This window comes from Vanacampus margaritifer, chromosome 16, assembly GCF_051991255.1.
Source record: "Vanacampus margaritifer isolate UIUO_Vmar chromosome 16, RoL_Vmar_1.0, whole genome shotgun sequence".
NCBI lineage: Eukaryota > Metazoa > Chordata > Actinopteri > Syngnathiformes > Syngnathidae > Vanacampus > Vanacampus margaritifer.
In genome coordinates, this window is record NC_135447.1 from 6,472,538 (window position 1) to 6,489,869 (window position 17,332).

The window sequence follows — 17,332 nt, forward strand, 5'->3', positions numbered from 1 at the left end:
AGCCCCAGGAAACATAATATTTCATGGTATCTGGGGATTGCTATGATATGCTGCGATGTATAAAAATCAGCGCTGAGTTTATTCCTTTTTTTGTCATTTTTCTCAGCAACATCTTGTTTATCCACACAAAAGTTTGAGGGGGGTTCTTATTTCCAATGTAATGAAATGTGTTTTGTCACAAAACTGAAATTCATGACGAGACGGGCTAGCAAGACAAATATGTGCCTGATATTGACCTGGTATTATTATTATTACCATTTGACATGGACAGCCAGAGGTGCTTTACCTGGAATAGTTGCTTGTCCCAAAAGCAGGTTGGCGCGTCCATCCATATGTCGAAGTTGATGTCTTGGGGTAGCATGGGTGTGAAGAACCTACATAAATTTCAATTAAATCAATCAGCAAAAACATTTTAATAATACAGAATAACTCCAGATTGTTTAAACAAATAGATTTTCAATAAACAAATACAGGTGAGGCCGTTTTACAATGTGTGTACTGCAACACAGATCCGATCTAATTGAAAATCATTATTAATAATTATTAGTGTTTGGTCTACTGTACTCTACTTCACATAGTTTGGGCCAACAATACTGGAGTCAAAGTCCATGACAATAAATTGCATGTTTACAGGATATGTTGACTTTACAATAAATACCCTGTGGAAGGGAAAACCGATTAAAGATTAACCTTCTACATTTATACAACTCAGCTGCATGTCACTTGCACACACAATAGTTTCCTCTTTGCGTGGCTATAACTAGAGCCGTATTTCCACAAAACAACCAGGGGCACTGTGGATTATTTAATCTTTTCTCTAATCTCAAACTCTCTTATCTTTTTTTTTTTAAATGGGGAGAGTTGTCTCTGCAATTGATCAAACCATAGCATCATATTTTCTCACACCGCATGAAAAACGAAGAAAAAGGACATGGCCTAGATTGGGGGAGAAAGAAAAAAAAAATATATATTATATATATATATATTATAATATATATATATATATATATATATATATATATTATATATATATATATTATAATATATATATTATAATATATATATATATAATATATATATATATATATATATATAATCGAATCGATTCAATGTGCGGCCGAATCTATCTTTAAACATACATTTTTTTATGGGAATATTTAACAAAATGTCTTACTTAGGGTTAGGATTTACACATTAAGCATGGAAGAATGTTATATTAATGGAACATTAAGCCTTAATATTTTATTTCAGTGCTGTTCAAACATGAAACAGACTGCAACCTGAATTTTCAGATAAATAAATGCATTTTCATACAAATCTTACAGTGTACAATGTACAAGTTTACTGATTAGTATTTTTGAAATTTGAGATAAAAAAAAAAAATCGCAATAATCAATTTCTAGATTTGTATCGGGATTAATCGGTATCGAATCGAATCGTGACCTATGGATCGTGATACGAATCGAATCGCCAGGTACTAGGCAATTCACACCCCTAATATATATATATATATACATAAAATGTCTTCCCCCGATTACTCTTTTGCTGTCTGAAGACCGGTTTCCTTGTCTTGAAACAAATTGTCACTATCTGACAAATAATGTACAAATGTAAAAAAAAAAATCGCAATAATCAATTTCTAGATTTGTATCGGGATTAATCGGTCTCGAATCGAATCGTGACCTATGGAACGTGATACGAATCGAAATCGCCAGGTACTAGGAAATTCACACCCCTAATATATATATATATATATATATATATATATATATATATATATATATATATATATACATATATATATATATATATATATATATATACATAAAATGTCTTCCCCCGATTACTCTTTTGCTGTCCGAAGACCGGTTTCCTTGTCTTGAAACAAATTGTCACTATCTGACAAATAATGTACAGTAAATCCCACAAGTGCTGAGTCATCCAAATTAAAAAAATTCCGAAACATACCAGTATTTGAAACTTTTTTTTTTTTCATTGCTGCATCTGTTTGCATGGAAAAGCGATGCAGTTGATGAAGTATCTGAGGACGCTTTGAGCACAAGCGTTAGGCCACGGCTGGGGAGCAGCAGACCGAGTTACAAGGAGAGATCCAGCCGAGGATGGCATTAAGCTGACCCCAAGAGATCAGGGCCGAGCAAAGTCGCTTACTCGACAACACCTGATCAGACGATGCAGTGTTGGGTAGCTTCTCATCAGAACTTTACTGACTGTGACAGGGGTCAGAGCAAGGCGGAGGGAAAGCGGACGAGACGGGGAGGGAGGAGGAGGAGGAGTCTGGCGAAGGTAAACAGATACTAATAGCAGGAAAAGTCGAGATCTTAGCGATGTGGGAGAAAAATCGTGTTTGGGAGTGGGGCTGGATGGGAACGCCGAGGAAAAAGACAGATAAAGGGGGTAATCAAACATGCAGGAAGAGGAGAAAAGAGAGATAGCAGAGGAGATTAAAAAAAGAAGGTGGGTGGAAGTGAAAAGAGCTGTGAATCAGCCTGCCGTACCGAAAATGCGAGATAGGAAACCACTAGGCTGGATATTAACTGTCACTGCAGAAAGCTCCCTTCAACATGAACTTTTCACTTGTCCCTTTTTTTTTGTCTCTATCTCTGTCTAGGGAGCTGTTTCTGTTGTTATACTTTATTTTATTCTCCAAAAGTTGGGAGGATATGATTGCCTGTTGTTCGACTTGTAGTATTACCAATCCTCCTGGAAACTGCGAGTACATGCTAGAGACGTGCCTGCAAATGTGCTTTGAAGGAAAACGATTAGTGTGCATATCGGCACCCTCTTAAAATAATTGCCGATGTCATTTTTTTTTTGCAAAAAAAATTTGTCTTTTGCCTAAATCATAAATTTTGGGTGTTTCCTGAAAAATAGGGAAAAAAATGACTCAGGCGATTATTTTAAGAAAGTGTCAATACTAAACTAAGTGGAAATATGGAAGAAAAAACACTGTTCATTTTTTTATGAAAGAGACAAAGACTTACTGACATTACTGACTTGTGTGACGAGTGCCAAAAACAACAACCCCCAATGTGCTTGAAATATGAACTTTAACTCTTGAACATCAGAAGAATCAAAAAATATCTGGAACCAAATGGTGTGAAATGACATCAGTGATGATGTTAAAAAAAATCATAATCTATTCCATCCTTTAAACCTTGTCAGATTAGATCTAAGCAAAGCAATAAAGTTTCCTACCCAAATCTTTTAGGCGTCTCTTAATAAAAGTGGAAATCTGCACAAGATTAAGAGTTGTATTTATGCGTTTACTTTCATTTCATGTCTTATCTAATTCCTCGTCTCTTGATTGCAGAAGCTTCTCATCACTTGAAAAAAAAAAAAAAAAAAAAAAGGCAACGGACATGAGCGGATTGTCTGTGCGGCTTTCTGAATTTAGAGTGGGCTTGATATTTCGCTGTGGAGAAGCTGTTGACAAAGCTCTTAAGTCGTATTTAAAAGTGAGGCAGCTGAGGGATGTGTATGCAGAGAGCATCCGTTTGTTTCCTGTCGTCCTGAAGGTAGCACCTTCACCTCCCACACATTCTTGCTAAGTGGAATCAGTGGGCGCTTTGATTAAACCTGACAGGGACAGCCTGAACTTACCTCCGACAAAAGCAAGACAGTGAAGATGTAGGACACCTATTGGGGTGCTGATGAGAACACAAGGAAGAAGGAAAGAACGTGGGAACAAGAATGGGCTTGAAGTATCCGTAAAAGTTCTCACATGACTAGAATTATGTAATGTGTCTGGGGGGTGCACTTGCATGAATATTTTATGGATGCAAATAAATATACACCCTTTGGTAGTTTTCAAATGTTTGCTTACTACAATGCATCGCAAGCAGCATGAAATTTGAAGGAAATTAGCAAATGAATGTGTCTGTACACTTATATTCAAGGGAAGCTGTATGCATAGTGAAACATTGTCTCACAAAAATCTCAGATAATGTTTAGCACTAAGCCAAACATTATTATTGAATATTTTTTTAGAATTGATTAATCTATCGATTATTCAATTAATTAATCGACTAATCGGGTTTATTTTAATTTTATTTTATTTATTTATTTATTTATTTATTTTTCCAGGAGAGCTCAGTATTGTTCATTCGATTTGACATCATCATTGCTCTCCTTTTTTTTAAAAAACAAATAAATTAAAAAAATTTAATAAATGTTTTTTTTTTTAAATATATATACATATATTTATTTTAATTTTAAAGTGCATTACAAAAGCATTTTTCCCTGATTACTCGTTATCTTATTCGTATACTGATTTATTTATTTTTTAAATTATTGATGATGTACTACACAGTAAATTATGTTGAGTAAATTTGACTCTATTTAGAGTGGGACCAAATAGGCACAGTTTTAGAGTATAGGCTAATATTTACACCTGGAAGAGAGTTAAATAAAGAATTGGAAAGAAAAAAAATCAAAAATCAAAGTTACTGCAGGGTTGAGGAACGAACTCGCGACCTTCAGCTTGGGAGGTTACCACACTATCACCTAAGATATGCCCCTCCTACTGTTTGCCTATCTACAAGAGGAGACCAAAAACTTGGGGGGGTTCTTAGAGTAAGGAAGATTCCAGCTGACACGAGTGATTTACTAACAAACAGCAGGCTCAGGGAGTAGATCGTTGTCTCCCAAGCCTTAGATCGTGAGTTTGTTCCTTTTATTTTTATTCAAATCTTTATTTTACTCTCTCTTCCAATTGTAAATATTACTCTAAAACTGAGTCTATTTGGTACCACTCAAATTTTAAAAAAAATTACTCAACAGAATTTCGGTCATTGTTTTCCAACGTAAGAACAGATATTTGCAAATGTCTTATTTTGATTAAACTCAGAAGATAATCAGTCTTCTTTCATGAAGGACTACAGAAATCAGTTAACAATTACTGCTGATATGCCAAAATCAGAGGATTTTGACCATTTTAAATAAATTAAAAAATGGCTCCAAACGATTACTCGATCATTACAATTGTTGTCGATTAATTTGATAATCAATTGCTTGTCGATTAATTTTGACAGCTCTAGTTTGGCTCAAATATATAATAGATGCTCTCTGCTCTTAAGACCCTCACCCGGAATCAAGTTTTCTTTTCTTGGCTTCTGAAACAGACTATTTCAACAGGTGTGAAACAAAATCAATATACTGTAAATGTAAAATGTGCTGTTTGGCAAAGATTGTAGAATGATAAGACAGTGGACAAACGTTCTTTACGAGAGATGAGAGAATCGCAACTTTGCTGGGTCCGTCAATGAGAAAAAGCCTGTTTGTGTGTGACATGCTTTGGCAATATCATTCATAGGAAGCAATAACGTTGTCTTCCTCAGAAACCATTGTCATAACACATGATTTATGGAGTCTTGAATTTAAATCAAGAGGCAATTTTTGGAGTTACAGGTGATGTGATACACCTCGTTCAGATGAATTTCCTTTACAACTTAGTCCCTTGGCGCTAACCTACACTCTGCTTATCTAAACATCCTTCTCAACCTGTCAATCCCTTTTACCTCTTTGCCCTCAATATCCTTATGTCTCTCTGTATATCTGGTATACCATCATCACCCCCACTTTATCATGTATTGTCATGCCATCATCCGTTTTTTTCTTAACCGTAACCGGATTTCACATATAAAGTCCATCCTTACTGTGCTCCAAAGCTCCAAGCTTTTTTTTCTCTCACTCTAGTGTGTGTGTGTGTGTGTGTCCGGAAGTGGAAATCAGTCAAATCAGACATTTTAAGCGCTCTTAAGATGTTCTTATAATTAACTCGGGAAAGGCCAAATATTTGATAGATGTATTAGAGGTCTGTACAGATGCATGAAGGGAGGGAAAGAATAAGAGCGCAGAAGAGGGTGACGAGCAGGAAGGTGAGAAACTGTAAGTCTTAAAAATAGTAGTCAAGGAAAACCCCCATTGTTTGATTCGGTCAGAGTAGACGATCAAATGTCCTTGGCTGTTCAGTCATGCAGTTCGTAGTAATTACCTCCAGCCCTCTCAATAGAAGCTCAGCTATCGGAGTATTAGCAAGCAACATACTGAGCAAGCCAGATAAATACATTAGCGCCATGATAACTAACACATACCCAACACTGATTAGTGATCAACCACAACTACTGCTTATTTTTCCCGAGCAATTAAATTGCAGATACGGGTTTTAAACGTCCTTGATGGCTGCAGTGATGCATGAAGTGATTGCCTTGGCTTCTAATGCGCATTGAACTCATTTATACAGACACACATCTAATTGCTTGGTGAATGGTGGTACTATTAGGACGAGGCCTCATTCCTCCCATGGGGTTTTCAATACGATTATTGGTGTTGAATGTAAATTGATGAGGGGCGTCCCTGCATGTGTAGACCGTGTGGGGTTGAAGACATGCTCAGTTTAATAAACAGAACAATGACTTGCCTATACAATATTTGTCCGTCTTCAATTCCGCTTATATCGGGTGGCGGGGGCAGCAGCTTTAGCAGGGAAGCCCAGACTTCCCTCTCCCCAGCCACTTCAGCCAGCTCCTCCGACGGGATCCCAAGGCGTTCCCAGGCCAGCCGAGAGACGTAGTCTCTCCAGCGTGTCCTGGGTCGTCCCCGGGGATTCCCGCCGGTAGGACATGCCCGGAACACCTCCCCGGGGGGGGGGGGGGGGGGGGGGGCGTCCAGGAGGCATCCGAACCAGATGCCCGAGCCACCTCAACTGGTTCCTCTCAACGTGGAGGAGTAGCGGCTTGACGCTGAGTCCCTCCCGGATGACCGAGCTTCTCACCCTATCTCTAAGGGAGAGCCCGGCTACCCTGCGGAGGAAACTCATTTCGGCCGCTTGTATCCGGGATCTTGTTACAATACTTGTGACTTGATACAATATTTGTTTCTGAAATATTGTTGACAGTGAAACTTACAAAGCATTTCCTTTTAATCGCAAGCAGCTGCTCGCATGCTTATTCTACCTGCCAACTGCCATTGTTGTTCACGTTCATATGTGATGAAGGTCACTCGGGAAACGGGCCTGCTGATGACTCCACAATGTTGTGGGTACTACTTGCGCCAGTGATGTACACAAACAGACAGGGAGGTCTCTTTCGTGACCCACACTCCACTGACCTGGATCAGCTAATGTTTTCTGTCACTCAAGCCCACATGGGTCCCGTGAGTGATGAACAACATCATACGCAGCCCTTGCATGGGAAATATGCACAGTCCAGGGCAGCGGAATGCGCCCCGGGCATATTTTTGTAAAGTTTTACAAGTCAGACGCATGTGTTGAAGGTAAAGCAAACTTGGAGGAGTCGCTGGCGGAAAGATGAATCATCGTGGACTAAAGGTAGTTTTGCTTTCGAATTTACTTGCTTGATGTTTGTTGGAGAATTCTAAAGCAATTTGCACACTTTGCAGTCAAATAGCATCGTTGTTCTCACCTCAGAGAAAAATTCCCTGCTCGAGTTTATGTCTTGGGGCTCGTTTGTATGACAAAATAGATGGCATGTAAAGCTGAGTCCATTTTGATCATTTTGTCTAACAGCTGTTTCTGTTTGATGATTTTACATTCATTCCAAGATTTTACTCAAGTAAATATCTATAACTAGCGTTGAAGGGGGGGGTGTTGGTAGAAGCAGAAGTAGAAAAATATGATTAATCGCGATTAATCGTGATTAATTACGGAAGAATGCGCCATTAATTAGTTACAAAATTGTAATCGTTTCACACCCCAAAAGATAACTTAGTATCTCTAACATCTAGGCTGTCATTCCCAAGAAATTTTCAACAAAAAAAAGATGTTTAAGTGACTTACAAGATTAGACAAACGTACTGTACAGCCCTGATATATTTAGTCTTATCATTTAAAAGTGAAAGATTTTAACAATAGCGAATGACAAATCCAGTTATAAAAGAGAGCTACTTAAAAAAAGTAAAACATCTCACTAAAATGTCACAACTATTGTTCTTTCATCAATTATGGCTGAGATAATGGTGTCCAAGAATATGGTAGAATGATACCATTGCTAGAGTTGCTGTGCCTGTGACTGTGTGAACCCTTAAGGACAGGCTCATCTCGACAGAAAGTGTCAAATGAATATTTCATATTGTAACATCGAATCACTAGTGATCAATATCGTCAATCATTTATCGTACTATTGTATATCGATGCATCCATCTATTTTCTATCCACTTGTCCTCAAAATCAAAATCCCAGATGACTGCCAATGACAGCTATTGTTCTATGTTTTATATTTTAAGTTGTCTTCCTTGCAAATGGAACAAGTGTGGATGCTTTTGCGTTTGTTTGAATATTTCCGTAATACCCAAAACACAAAACAGTCACTTTCTTTTCTAGATAGTTATCCTCTCTTCTACCTACAGTGTGGCGCAACAGAGGCTACATTTGCATCACTGTGACAGAAACACAGAGTTTCTGCTCTTGTAAACAACTGTGTGCTTTGCTAATCCGACCGGAGGTAGACTGCTGTCACAACACGTTACTTTCCGTCAGTGTGTGCACTACTTCAGGACTTTTGGGAGCAGTGGGGGGTGGGGGGGGGGGGTATGACGGTAAGCAGAACACAGACTATTAAAGCTGGAGTTGAATAAGGATGTCGCATACTTGCAAGATACATGCAATCGTTACTGGAAACATCTGGTTAGCCTTGCTTAGCAGAAGGACAGTAAAACAAGTTGAGCGCCATGTTCAAATAAAAATAGCACTTCCACAAAGTTGAGATTTTAACGTAAGGGTTTATTTCGTTAAGAACACAAATTTGTGTTTATGAGAAATGCAGTGTCAGGTGCCAGGCCAATGATTCTGGGACAGACCATTCAAAACAGTCAAGGGTTTCTCAATTAAAAGTTAATGAGAAATCTTAAAGCCTAGGTCAAGAAGATCATAATTATACTACATACACAGTTATTGTAATATCCAAATATTTTGTCAGCTTCAAAAATACTCAAACTTCCCTACAAACAATTTGGGTTAGGGTAAAAAAATTACGGTAGAAATTTGCCTCTATTTACGAATAAATGATTGTGTTTTTGAACAATATTGTATTAGAATAAAACACATTTTCATCAAAATTCCAAAACATAATGTCATTATCAAGAATTGGGACTTGTACTTGGTCTGAAAAAAAGTGGTATCAGTGCAACCCTTGTTAAATAAGAATTAGAGGCACAATGAATGTTGGTCGAGAAACTGTCATAACAGATTAGTAGCAATGTTAGCTTAGTGTGTTGACTGTACTGCATATGGCGACGTGTCTGTGCGCCACACAGACAGTCACCTGTTCCATCAGCGAGTTAAAAAGCTTTTATTGTTGTTGTTTTTTCACAAAGGCAGTTGCTTGTTTTCCATGCTCTCTGGGCTCTGCTTCCATTAGTAGAAACAAGCCGCTGACCGCTGCACTCACCACCAAACAATTCAGGTGTAATCAATACGAACTATTAATAACGACAAAAATAAGCACTAAGCTCCTGTTTTTTTTGCTGTTATCTTCAAGCACATGATGTGTTTACCCTGTATTTTCTTCCTCACCCCTTGCCTGGCCAGCTTCCTACACACTGTTCCAGTCATAAAGATGCTCTGTACAAACAACTGAATGCACGTGATTGGTCTGTGCATTTTCTATCTGCTTGCATTTACTACAGTGATGACCTAAAAAGACTCTGGTGAATCTGGGCCCGTATAGAAGTCTACTTACTCCAGACCACTGCTATCACAATTATTTATATGTCCATTATCTATCCCACTTATCCTCATTAAGGGTCACAGGTGAGCTGGAGCCGATCCCAGCCCGCTTTGGGTGAAAGGCGGGGTACGCTCTGGATTGGTTGCCAGCCAATTGTAACAAGTGATGACGAGTAAAAAATAAATGATTCAATCAGCATTGGCTATTTTTATGTTATGTTTTCCCAATCCTACTACGGTACATAACGTCCTTGCTGGTGTTAACTATCCTTATCTTTTTACAAGTGTCTAACAGATTAACTCTTAAAATATTCCCCATACATTATGTCGTAGTATATCTTGAGCAAGATGCTAAACTCCAAATTACACTGACTGTGAGATAGACTTGGAAACCACCGAGCCATAATTTTGCATCGTCAATAACTACTAACACCAAATTCAAATCACATCATTAGGGTTATATGCATGTTTGACATTTATATGAGTAGACATCTACCTTCTTACCACTGAATTTATTTTCGGAATTATTGTAGTTTTCGGTCTAAAAGTCACTGCAAAGTATAAGTCACAAGTTACCTCATAGTACTACCATTTTTGGTCTGAAATCTATTTAACAAAAAAACTAAATCCCTGCTCCTCAATCGTGGGTGTGTAGGGAAATACGCTCTGAGTATGCACTGCTTCACTTTGACCGTTCGGAAACTCAAGTGTGCTGTCCGGTTACAGTTAATACAGATGGACAGTATTCAACACAAGCTTCTGATTGGTTGATAACATAGTGGGCTGTGCTAACAGATTTCTTCTGCTTCTTCTTCGACTTGTTTTTTTTCTTCGACTTCTTCTTCTCCTTCTACCATTAGCATGCTAAAGAAGGTGGCCATCAGTGTAATGCACCAAAAGTATTTGCCAACCACCAAAAGAAAGTCAACACGGTATTTGGGGTGCCATTCCAAGCTCTAATTTTAATATGTACAAGTCGCGCCTGAGTCAGCACCAGCGCCAGCTAAACAATGGAAAAAAAAAAATGCAATTTAAAGTGTGAAAAATACGGTACTTAAAAAAAAATACAATAAACCAATTTTTTAAAATAACTTTGAACTTGACAAGTATAAATTGTAATATGTGTATGCTAATACGGTGTCAGTAGTTGGCGGGCAGCCGGGCACTGCTTTTACCTATCATGAATCTTTATTCCGGAGGCTGTAAAACATGTTTATGATTTTGCTTCTGCAAGGGGAATACACAGTATGTTACTGGAATGGAATTTATTGTCCGTTGAAGGGCGAATGGTTTGAGACTGGCTCTGTAGTCATGCTAATTGAAACATTAGTTCAAGTATGTTCTCAGAGTAAAATGGACGTTTTGATTGTAGCAAGCCTGCATGAGCCATCTAGGCTATTTTGTGGCGCACGGAGCTGCCACTCTTAATGAATTGACAGCTTCATTGCATGTCGCGGCGCCATCTCTTTATTTATCTCGTGCCTGCTTAATTCCCCTATTTCTTTATCTTCCCTTCTCTCATCTCTGTCTTGAATGTAAATGTACACTGTGACTGGATTATATACGATGTAGTTGGAGGTTCAAATACAGTACAGTATATTATTAAAAAAAAAAGAATATTAACTACACAAATGGGTGTGGGGTGTGGGGAGAAAATGGCATATTTTGACAAGCAGATTTGAAAGTCATTAGATGGGAAGTGCTGCAGCAGCATGCATGCAACGATGGGGATAGGCCACAATTTCACTTATGTCTCGACCCCGGAACACTTCCTGAGGGAGACGGTACTCCAGATCTCATCCCTTGCGCTAGTCACCAGAAGACAGACATATTGCGCAGTGTACCAGGACACTCCCTGGGGGCCGTGTTTGAGGGCAAGGGCGGAGTTTGGCGTTAGAGGAACTCCCGCAAGACTGCTTTTTCATCCATGTTCAACTCCCTCATTAGACATACATTGAAAAGCAATAGTGAGATTAGCAAGTGTGAGCAGTGGGGAAAAAAAATGAGATGAGTCATAGTGGACCTGCAGGGTTCTCCTCACTGTTTGAATTACCAAGAAACAGGAGGTGAGGTTATGTCTGTTTCTTAAATTAAAATGAGCTGTGGGGCTTTTGCTCATTAAACATTCACTCTTTTCGCCCTCCCTTCCTGTTCTCCACCACCCAGGTTCCTGATTGCATCTTTTATTTTGCTAACTATCCAACTCGCTTTCTAAATTTAGCCTCTGATGACCCAAGCATTAGCTAAAAGTGCATGTGATAGCAAACTATTGCATTCATACGATGGCAAGAACAAAATGTATTTTTAATCACTTGGTTCACTACTATGCACATTTAAAGTGTGTTTTGTCATGTATTACAAGGGTTTTTGGTATGAGTGCTTAATGCATTCTTGGGAAATGTTTTAACTAAAAATTGAGAGTGCTACAAGAACATATTGTTTTGAATGTGTTTTCTTGTTAAATATATTTTTTTAAATGGTAGGACTGTGTGCAACCCCATTTAAATATTGGAATTGGAGAGTATAATTTTCTATGTGGTGATTCTGTAATGCACAAACGAGCAAAATTATTGTCATCTTGCTAACATGCTTGCAATAATGTTGACATATTGATGTTGGTTTGCCACAGCTAATATCATAGCTAATTTATAAGCGTGCTAACAAATCTGTGAAACAAAACAAACAGTTGAGAAATGTGATACTGTCGATAGTGTATCTTGAAATGATCATATAATACAATCAGCTAATGCAGGTTAGATTTGTCTATACTGACTTGAAAACGCACAACATAAAAGTGGAAGAATTGTCATAACAGAATTAGACAAAACTCCTTTAATTAGTGGTCTGAGGTTGCTAAGTGATGTAATAGAGATGTGCCCTTGCGTTGATTTGCAGAGCCACAACTGAAAGGCATTGTATCCCGCCTGTACAGCCAACATGGATACTACCTACAGATGCAGCCTGATGGGACCATGGACAGTACGAGAGATGAGAGCAGCTTATTTTGTAAGTGTGTGTGTGTACGGATCTGTCAAATCAGTTTTGATATTTCAGTCAATCAACATGTGAACTTTGAAAATTCTCAATCCTGCTGCTGACATTATGTGAATGTTATCCTAACCTCTAGAAGTCAAATTTTTATCTTTTCATTCAGCCCCAAATTACGGCAATTTCCCTGCAGGTGTAATTGAATTTGGAGGTCTGACCCTCCACACAAAGGCGTATATTCACACTGCAGTAGCAGTTGATTCAGCCAATTTGTAAAATGTTCCACATATAGTACTTTTCTACTGTCTTAGCTTTGAAGCAGAGAACTGCTCAGGCGCTGTATCTAACTATTCACTTTTAGCTCTGCTCCAAGCTCCATTTGCTGAGGTAGAGCATCCCGCTATTACCCCGTTTTAGAGGGTGTGTTAAGCTTAGTGAAGGTGACACGGTGTAGAGTTTGCTGCAACATAAACTCTGAGAGGTCACAGCATTTGGGCAAAAAGGGAAATGTAGCATGCAGTAGAAGGACTGCAGCCTCCAAGACTGCGACAATGTAGAGAGAGAAAACAGACGTTTTGAGCTGTATGATTTTGTAGCTTCAACTCAGAGTTGTCTGACTTTCTATTTTCTCTTTTTCTATCTTCCCTAAACTGTTTTATCCAATTTAGCGCAGTTTAACCTAATTCCTGTGGGGCTGCGGATTGTGGCAATCCAGGGTGCGAAGACGGGGCTGTATCTTGCCATGAATAGTGACGGATACCTCTATACTTCTGTAAGTATGCTGTGCAAATCAGAAAGCCCAAAATATTGCTGCTCGAGTTTGTGATTTGGGGAGGTAAGCTTCACACGCTGCTATGCATGATCCTGATCACTCCAAAGCTTTTTAGTGGTCACCGATAAGCAATTCTCTGTGTAATCATATTAAGAGGGAATACATGGAATTCATTTTGCCGCTTGTTAGTTACATGTTTAGAATTGCTCTTTTGTCACAAGGAATTAAGTCTTTATTTTTGGATAGAAAATATTGATAATTGATCATATTGTCCTTTTAAAAAAATATGCATGTGAATTGTGGCATACATTTGACTTAAAACATATTCAATACCACTTTTTTCAGACCAATACCCAATAGACCAATAGTCACAAAGACTTACACACCCCAACACAGCATTTTTCTTAATCCATCCATCCATCCATCCATCCATCCATTTTCTTAACCACTTGTCCTCACAAGGGTCACAGGGGGTGCTGGAGCCTATCCCAGCTGGCTTCGGGCAGTAGGCGGGGTACACCCTGAACTGGTTGCCAGCCAATCGCAGCATGTTTCCTAAAATTGCATAAATTAATGTCATTTTTTTCCTATTCTTCTAATTTCTAGTTCCTGATCATAAAATGGCCGTCATGAGTACCTATACCTTGAAATACCTGTTACAAGCATTTCTTAATTTTGTAAAATAATTGGTTAATTATAATTGAATTAATTTGACATAACATGATCAAATAAGAATGTAATTATTATTAATAATATTTACTAAAATAATTAATTGTCTTTTATCTTTATGCAAGTGATCAACAATTGACCTAGCCTAACTGTTGGTTTCGAAATCAATTATGACTCAATTGGGACCATATAAGTATTATTTTTTTGGTCATTTTTCTAAAGCTTATTTTGTATTTCTATTTATTTATTTATTTTTCAGGAACTGGAAGAACATTCATGGCACTTTTGATGCATACTATTTATGTTCTAGGCAAGGTATCGTTTTATGTGTTGGTTTTAGTGGAGGATAGGAGAACAATTATGTGAAAAATCATGTGGAATATGGTAAATGCACAAGCTCTTATTATCCTCTGAGCCACTGCTTATTATCCTTTTCCTCTGTGAACGGAGTGGGGATTTCCTCTGCTGCAGACAATAGCTGTAGCGCAGGCAGCCCACATTTCGTTCAGAGAAACACACGTTTACATACATGCATGCACGCACACACTCGTATGTAGGTGCTTTACAACGGAACACCTGTCTTTTGGTGTAATATCATGCATATTTGATTTTATGACCCCATATTTTCCTCTCAAGTGTGTCTAACGCAGCGATTTAATGGTGCGGGAAGAGATTGAAGGTAGAATGGCACACTTCTCTGCGTATTCCTGCTCAAAGGCCATGCTCTGCTGTACTTTGCTTTTACATTCACAAGAATCCCAAGACTGTAAAAAAAAAAAAAAAAAAAACATTTAGACACATTTTCTTCCATCTGGGAGGCAACAAACAAATGTTTTCTTGCCAAAATGTCTTCATCCACTTATATAGTGTAAGTATACAATAGTACTTTTTCTATTGTGAAGCATTCTATCAAAATCAAAAGAGACAAGTGCTTACAATGACTCTCTTTTACTTCAAAAAAAATCTCATTGGGTTCTTGGGTTCATCACCTCTGCTCTTTTTATCTCCCTGTCTAGACTTACACTTTCCCATGTGCTTATTAAGTGAATTTGGAGATTTGTTTCTAAATGTATTATACAGTACAAGTTGTAAGATAATTGCTGAAAACGTGCAAAGACCGAGAAATTAGTAGTACTCGATGGTTGACATAAAATAGCATTTAAATGCAGGTTCACCATTTAAGTTTTTCTGTTTTTTTTTGGGGGGGGGGGGGGGGGGACTAAAACAGCTCCCCACAAATGAGTATAAATAAGCTTGTGTGTTTATTTATGAATATAGTCCACAGCAGGGTTGGGGAATCCAGGTCCAGAAATTAAAAACCCTGCCACAGATTGTCTTTAGCCACAGGTGTTTTACTTAACTCTTTGACTGCCAAAAACGTTAAATAACGTTTCGTAAAATCCTATGGAGTGCCAAAGACGTTAAAAGACGTTTTTTTTCCAAAACAGGTGAAACTAACCATTTTCTATTGTTGATTACTCAAAAACGGAATAAGGTAGAAACAAACTTTTTTTTCTGATGGAAGATGAGAGTCCAATCTTGTTTTGGCAGTATGTGTGTTTCCATAGTCCAAACACATAATTTTCTATGGACCTTGAAAGATCAGTCAAAATGCTTAAAATCGGCTGGCACCCACGGCATCCCTTTTCTGAAAACGTCTGGCAGTCAAAGAGTTAACTGTCAAGTAAACGAGCTTGTCTCCACCTGTTGAGTAGAAGCTCCTGTAGCTAAAGTCAAACTGTTTCAGGGTTTGTTCTTTCAGGACTTGGGTTCCCCAACCTTGGTCCACAGTAACTATTAAATTGTGAAGGTCAGCCTTCTAATAGGCTCTGCACACGGGAGGCGACAAGCGGCAGCCAATTACGTACCTCGTTGCCTCCCATGTCAAACTCGACACGCGGGACGGCGGCAGCAACATACGTCTCTCCTGTTACGACAGATTTGATTGTCTATTAAAATTGGAGGGAATCTAAACATTTTCATTGTAAACAGAAGTTTCACTACCGTACGTAATTCCATTATGAAGATCCATCCAATTCCTATTATCATTATTATTAATATTAACTGTTAAAAAAACGGTAAAGAAAACTCAACGGACAAATTAACCCTGTACCAACAAGCTCTCATGCACCTGCTTTTTTGTCACGGAAATGATTGCGTGAAGTATCGTACAAAATGTTTTGGAGTTTTTTGTTTGTTTTTTTTTCAACGATAGTCGAACGCTGCAATTTTTTTTACAAAATGATAGTCGGACGCTGCTAAAATGATCTCCTCCATTTTGCTGGATAGTCCACTGTGTAGCATGCCCTGAGTTCATTGGCTCATCCATTTGCTGAATGGTCGAAGCCCTGGCGACAGCGATAAAAGTCAAACATGTTTCAACTTTCTCGTATTGCGTCGCGGGCCTACGCATGCACGTCTACGTGTACGAGCGTCAATTGAAAATGTGTCGCCAAGGGTTGGGGGAAAGGCGATTTTTGCCTTGTCGCCCTGCTTCCAATGGAAATGAATTGAGAGCTCGCCTCCCGTGTGCAGAGCCCATAACGTGATTTTACGTAATTGTGTAAGCGACCATCATTTTTATATTGCATTATACATTAGCTATCTACTGTAGTGATATCTGATTGGCAGTTAACACTTTTAGCGGACACCCCTACAACATTTGAGAACAGACACAAATGTTTGATATTTTACGATTTTGATTATTTTATGATTGCTTCACGGTTTGTTTAAATTGTTAAATTTCACATGGTTGTTAACAACACCCTTATCTGTGTTGCGCCAAATTTACAAAGACGAAGAAGATGTTTATCCTTAACGGACAACATCGACTGAAAGCAAAAATGTTATTTAATCTAATATATTAGATTCAATGCGGGAATATACAGTAAGAAAAAAAATATTTCCAAGCAATCAACTTCGACCATTATACTAGCAGTTCTTTGAATTGTTCCATGCACATTGAAATGCATGTGGTTATTTGTAGTAGTGATCTGTAGTAATTTGCTTGGATATAAAATGCCTCTGGCGATAATAACACAACCAAGCGTTACTTGTTTCCTGGGTAGCGTGGATAATTAAAAGCTGAGTGATTACTAAAGGCAGCAGGTGTCACAGAAGGTTGGAGAGAGAATGGAAGCCGCCCCTCCCCTCTCAGCTACGTACCATCTGCCAATCAGAACATCACGGGACACAAATCA

At 38.3% G+C, this 17,332-nt stretch overlaps 1 protein-coding gene and 1 long non-coding RNA gene across 3 annotated transcripts in view; one reads left to right on the top strand and one right to left on the bottom strand.

Annotated features, from left to right (window-relative positions):
- The window catches only part of fgf11b (fibroblast growth factor 11b), a 32,671-nt gene that overhangs the window by 4,989 nt on the left and 10,350 nt on the right, over window positions 1-17,332 (top strand). Inside the window, exons 2-3 of the mRNA XM_077546061.1 lie at window positions 12,599-12,709; window positions 13,360-13,463. Of these exons, the coding sequence (XP_077402187.1) occupies window positions 12,599-12,709; window positions 13,360-13,463 (215 nt within the window). The remainder of the gene's footprint in view (window positions 1-12,598; window positions 12,710-13,359; window positions 13,464-17,332) is intronic.
- The window catches only part of LOC144035942 (uncharacterized), a 30,903-nt gene continuing 13,862 nt past the window's right edge, over window positions 292-17,332 (bottom strand). The window contains exon 4 of one of the 2 annotated variants that reach the window (XR_013288536.1): window positions 292-374. This is a non-coding gene — a long non-coding RNA (uncharacterized LOC144035942). Of the gene's footprint in view, window positions 375-13,855; window positions 14,019-17,332 lie in introns of those variants that run through there. The other variant, XR_013288538.1, reaches the window with a different exon arrangement.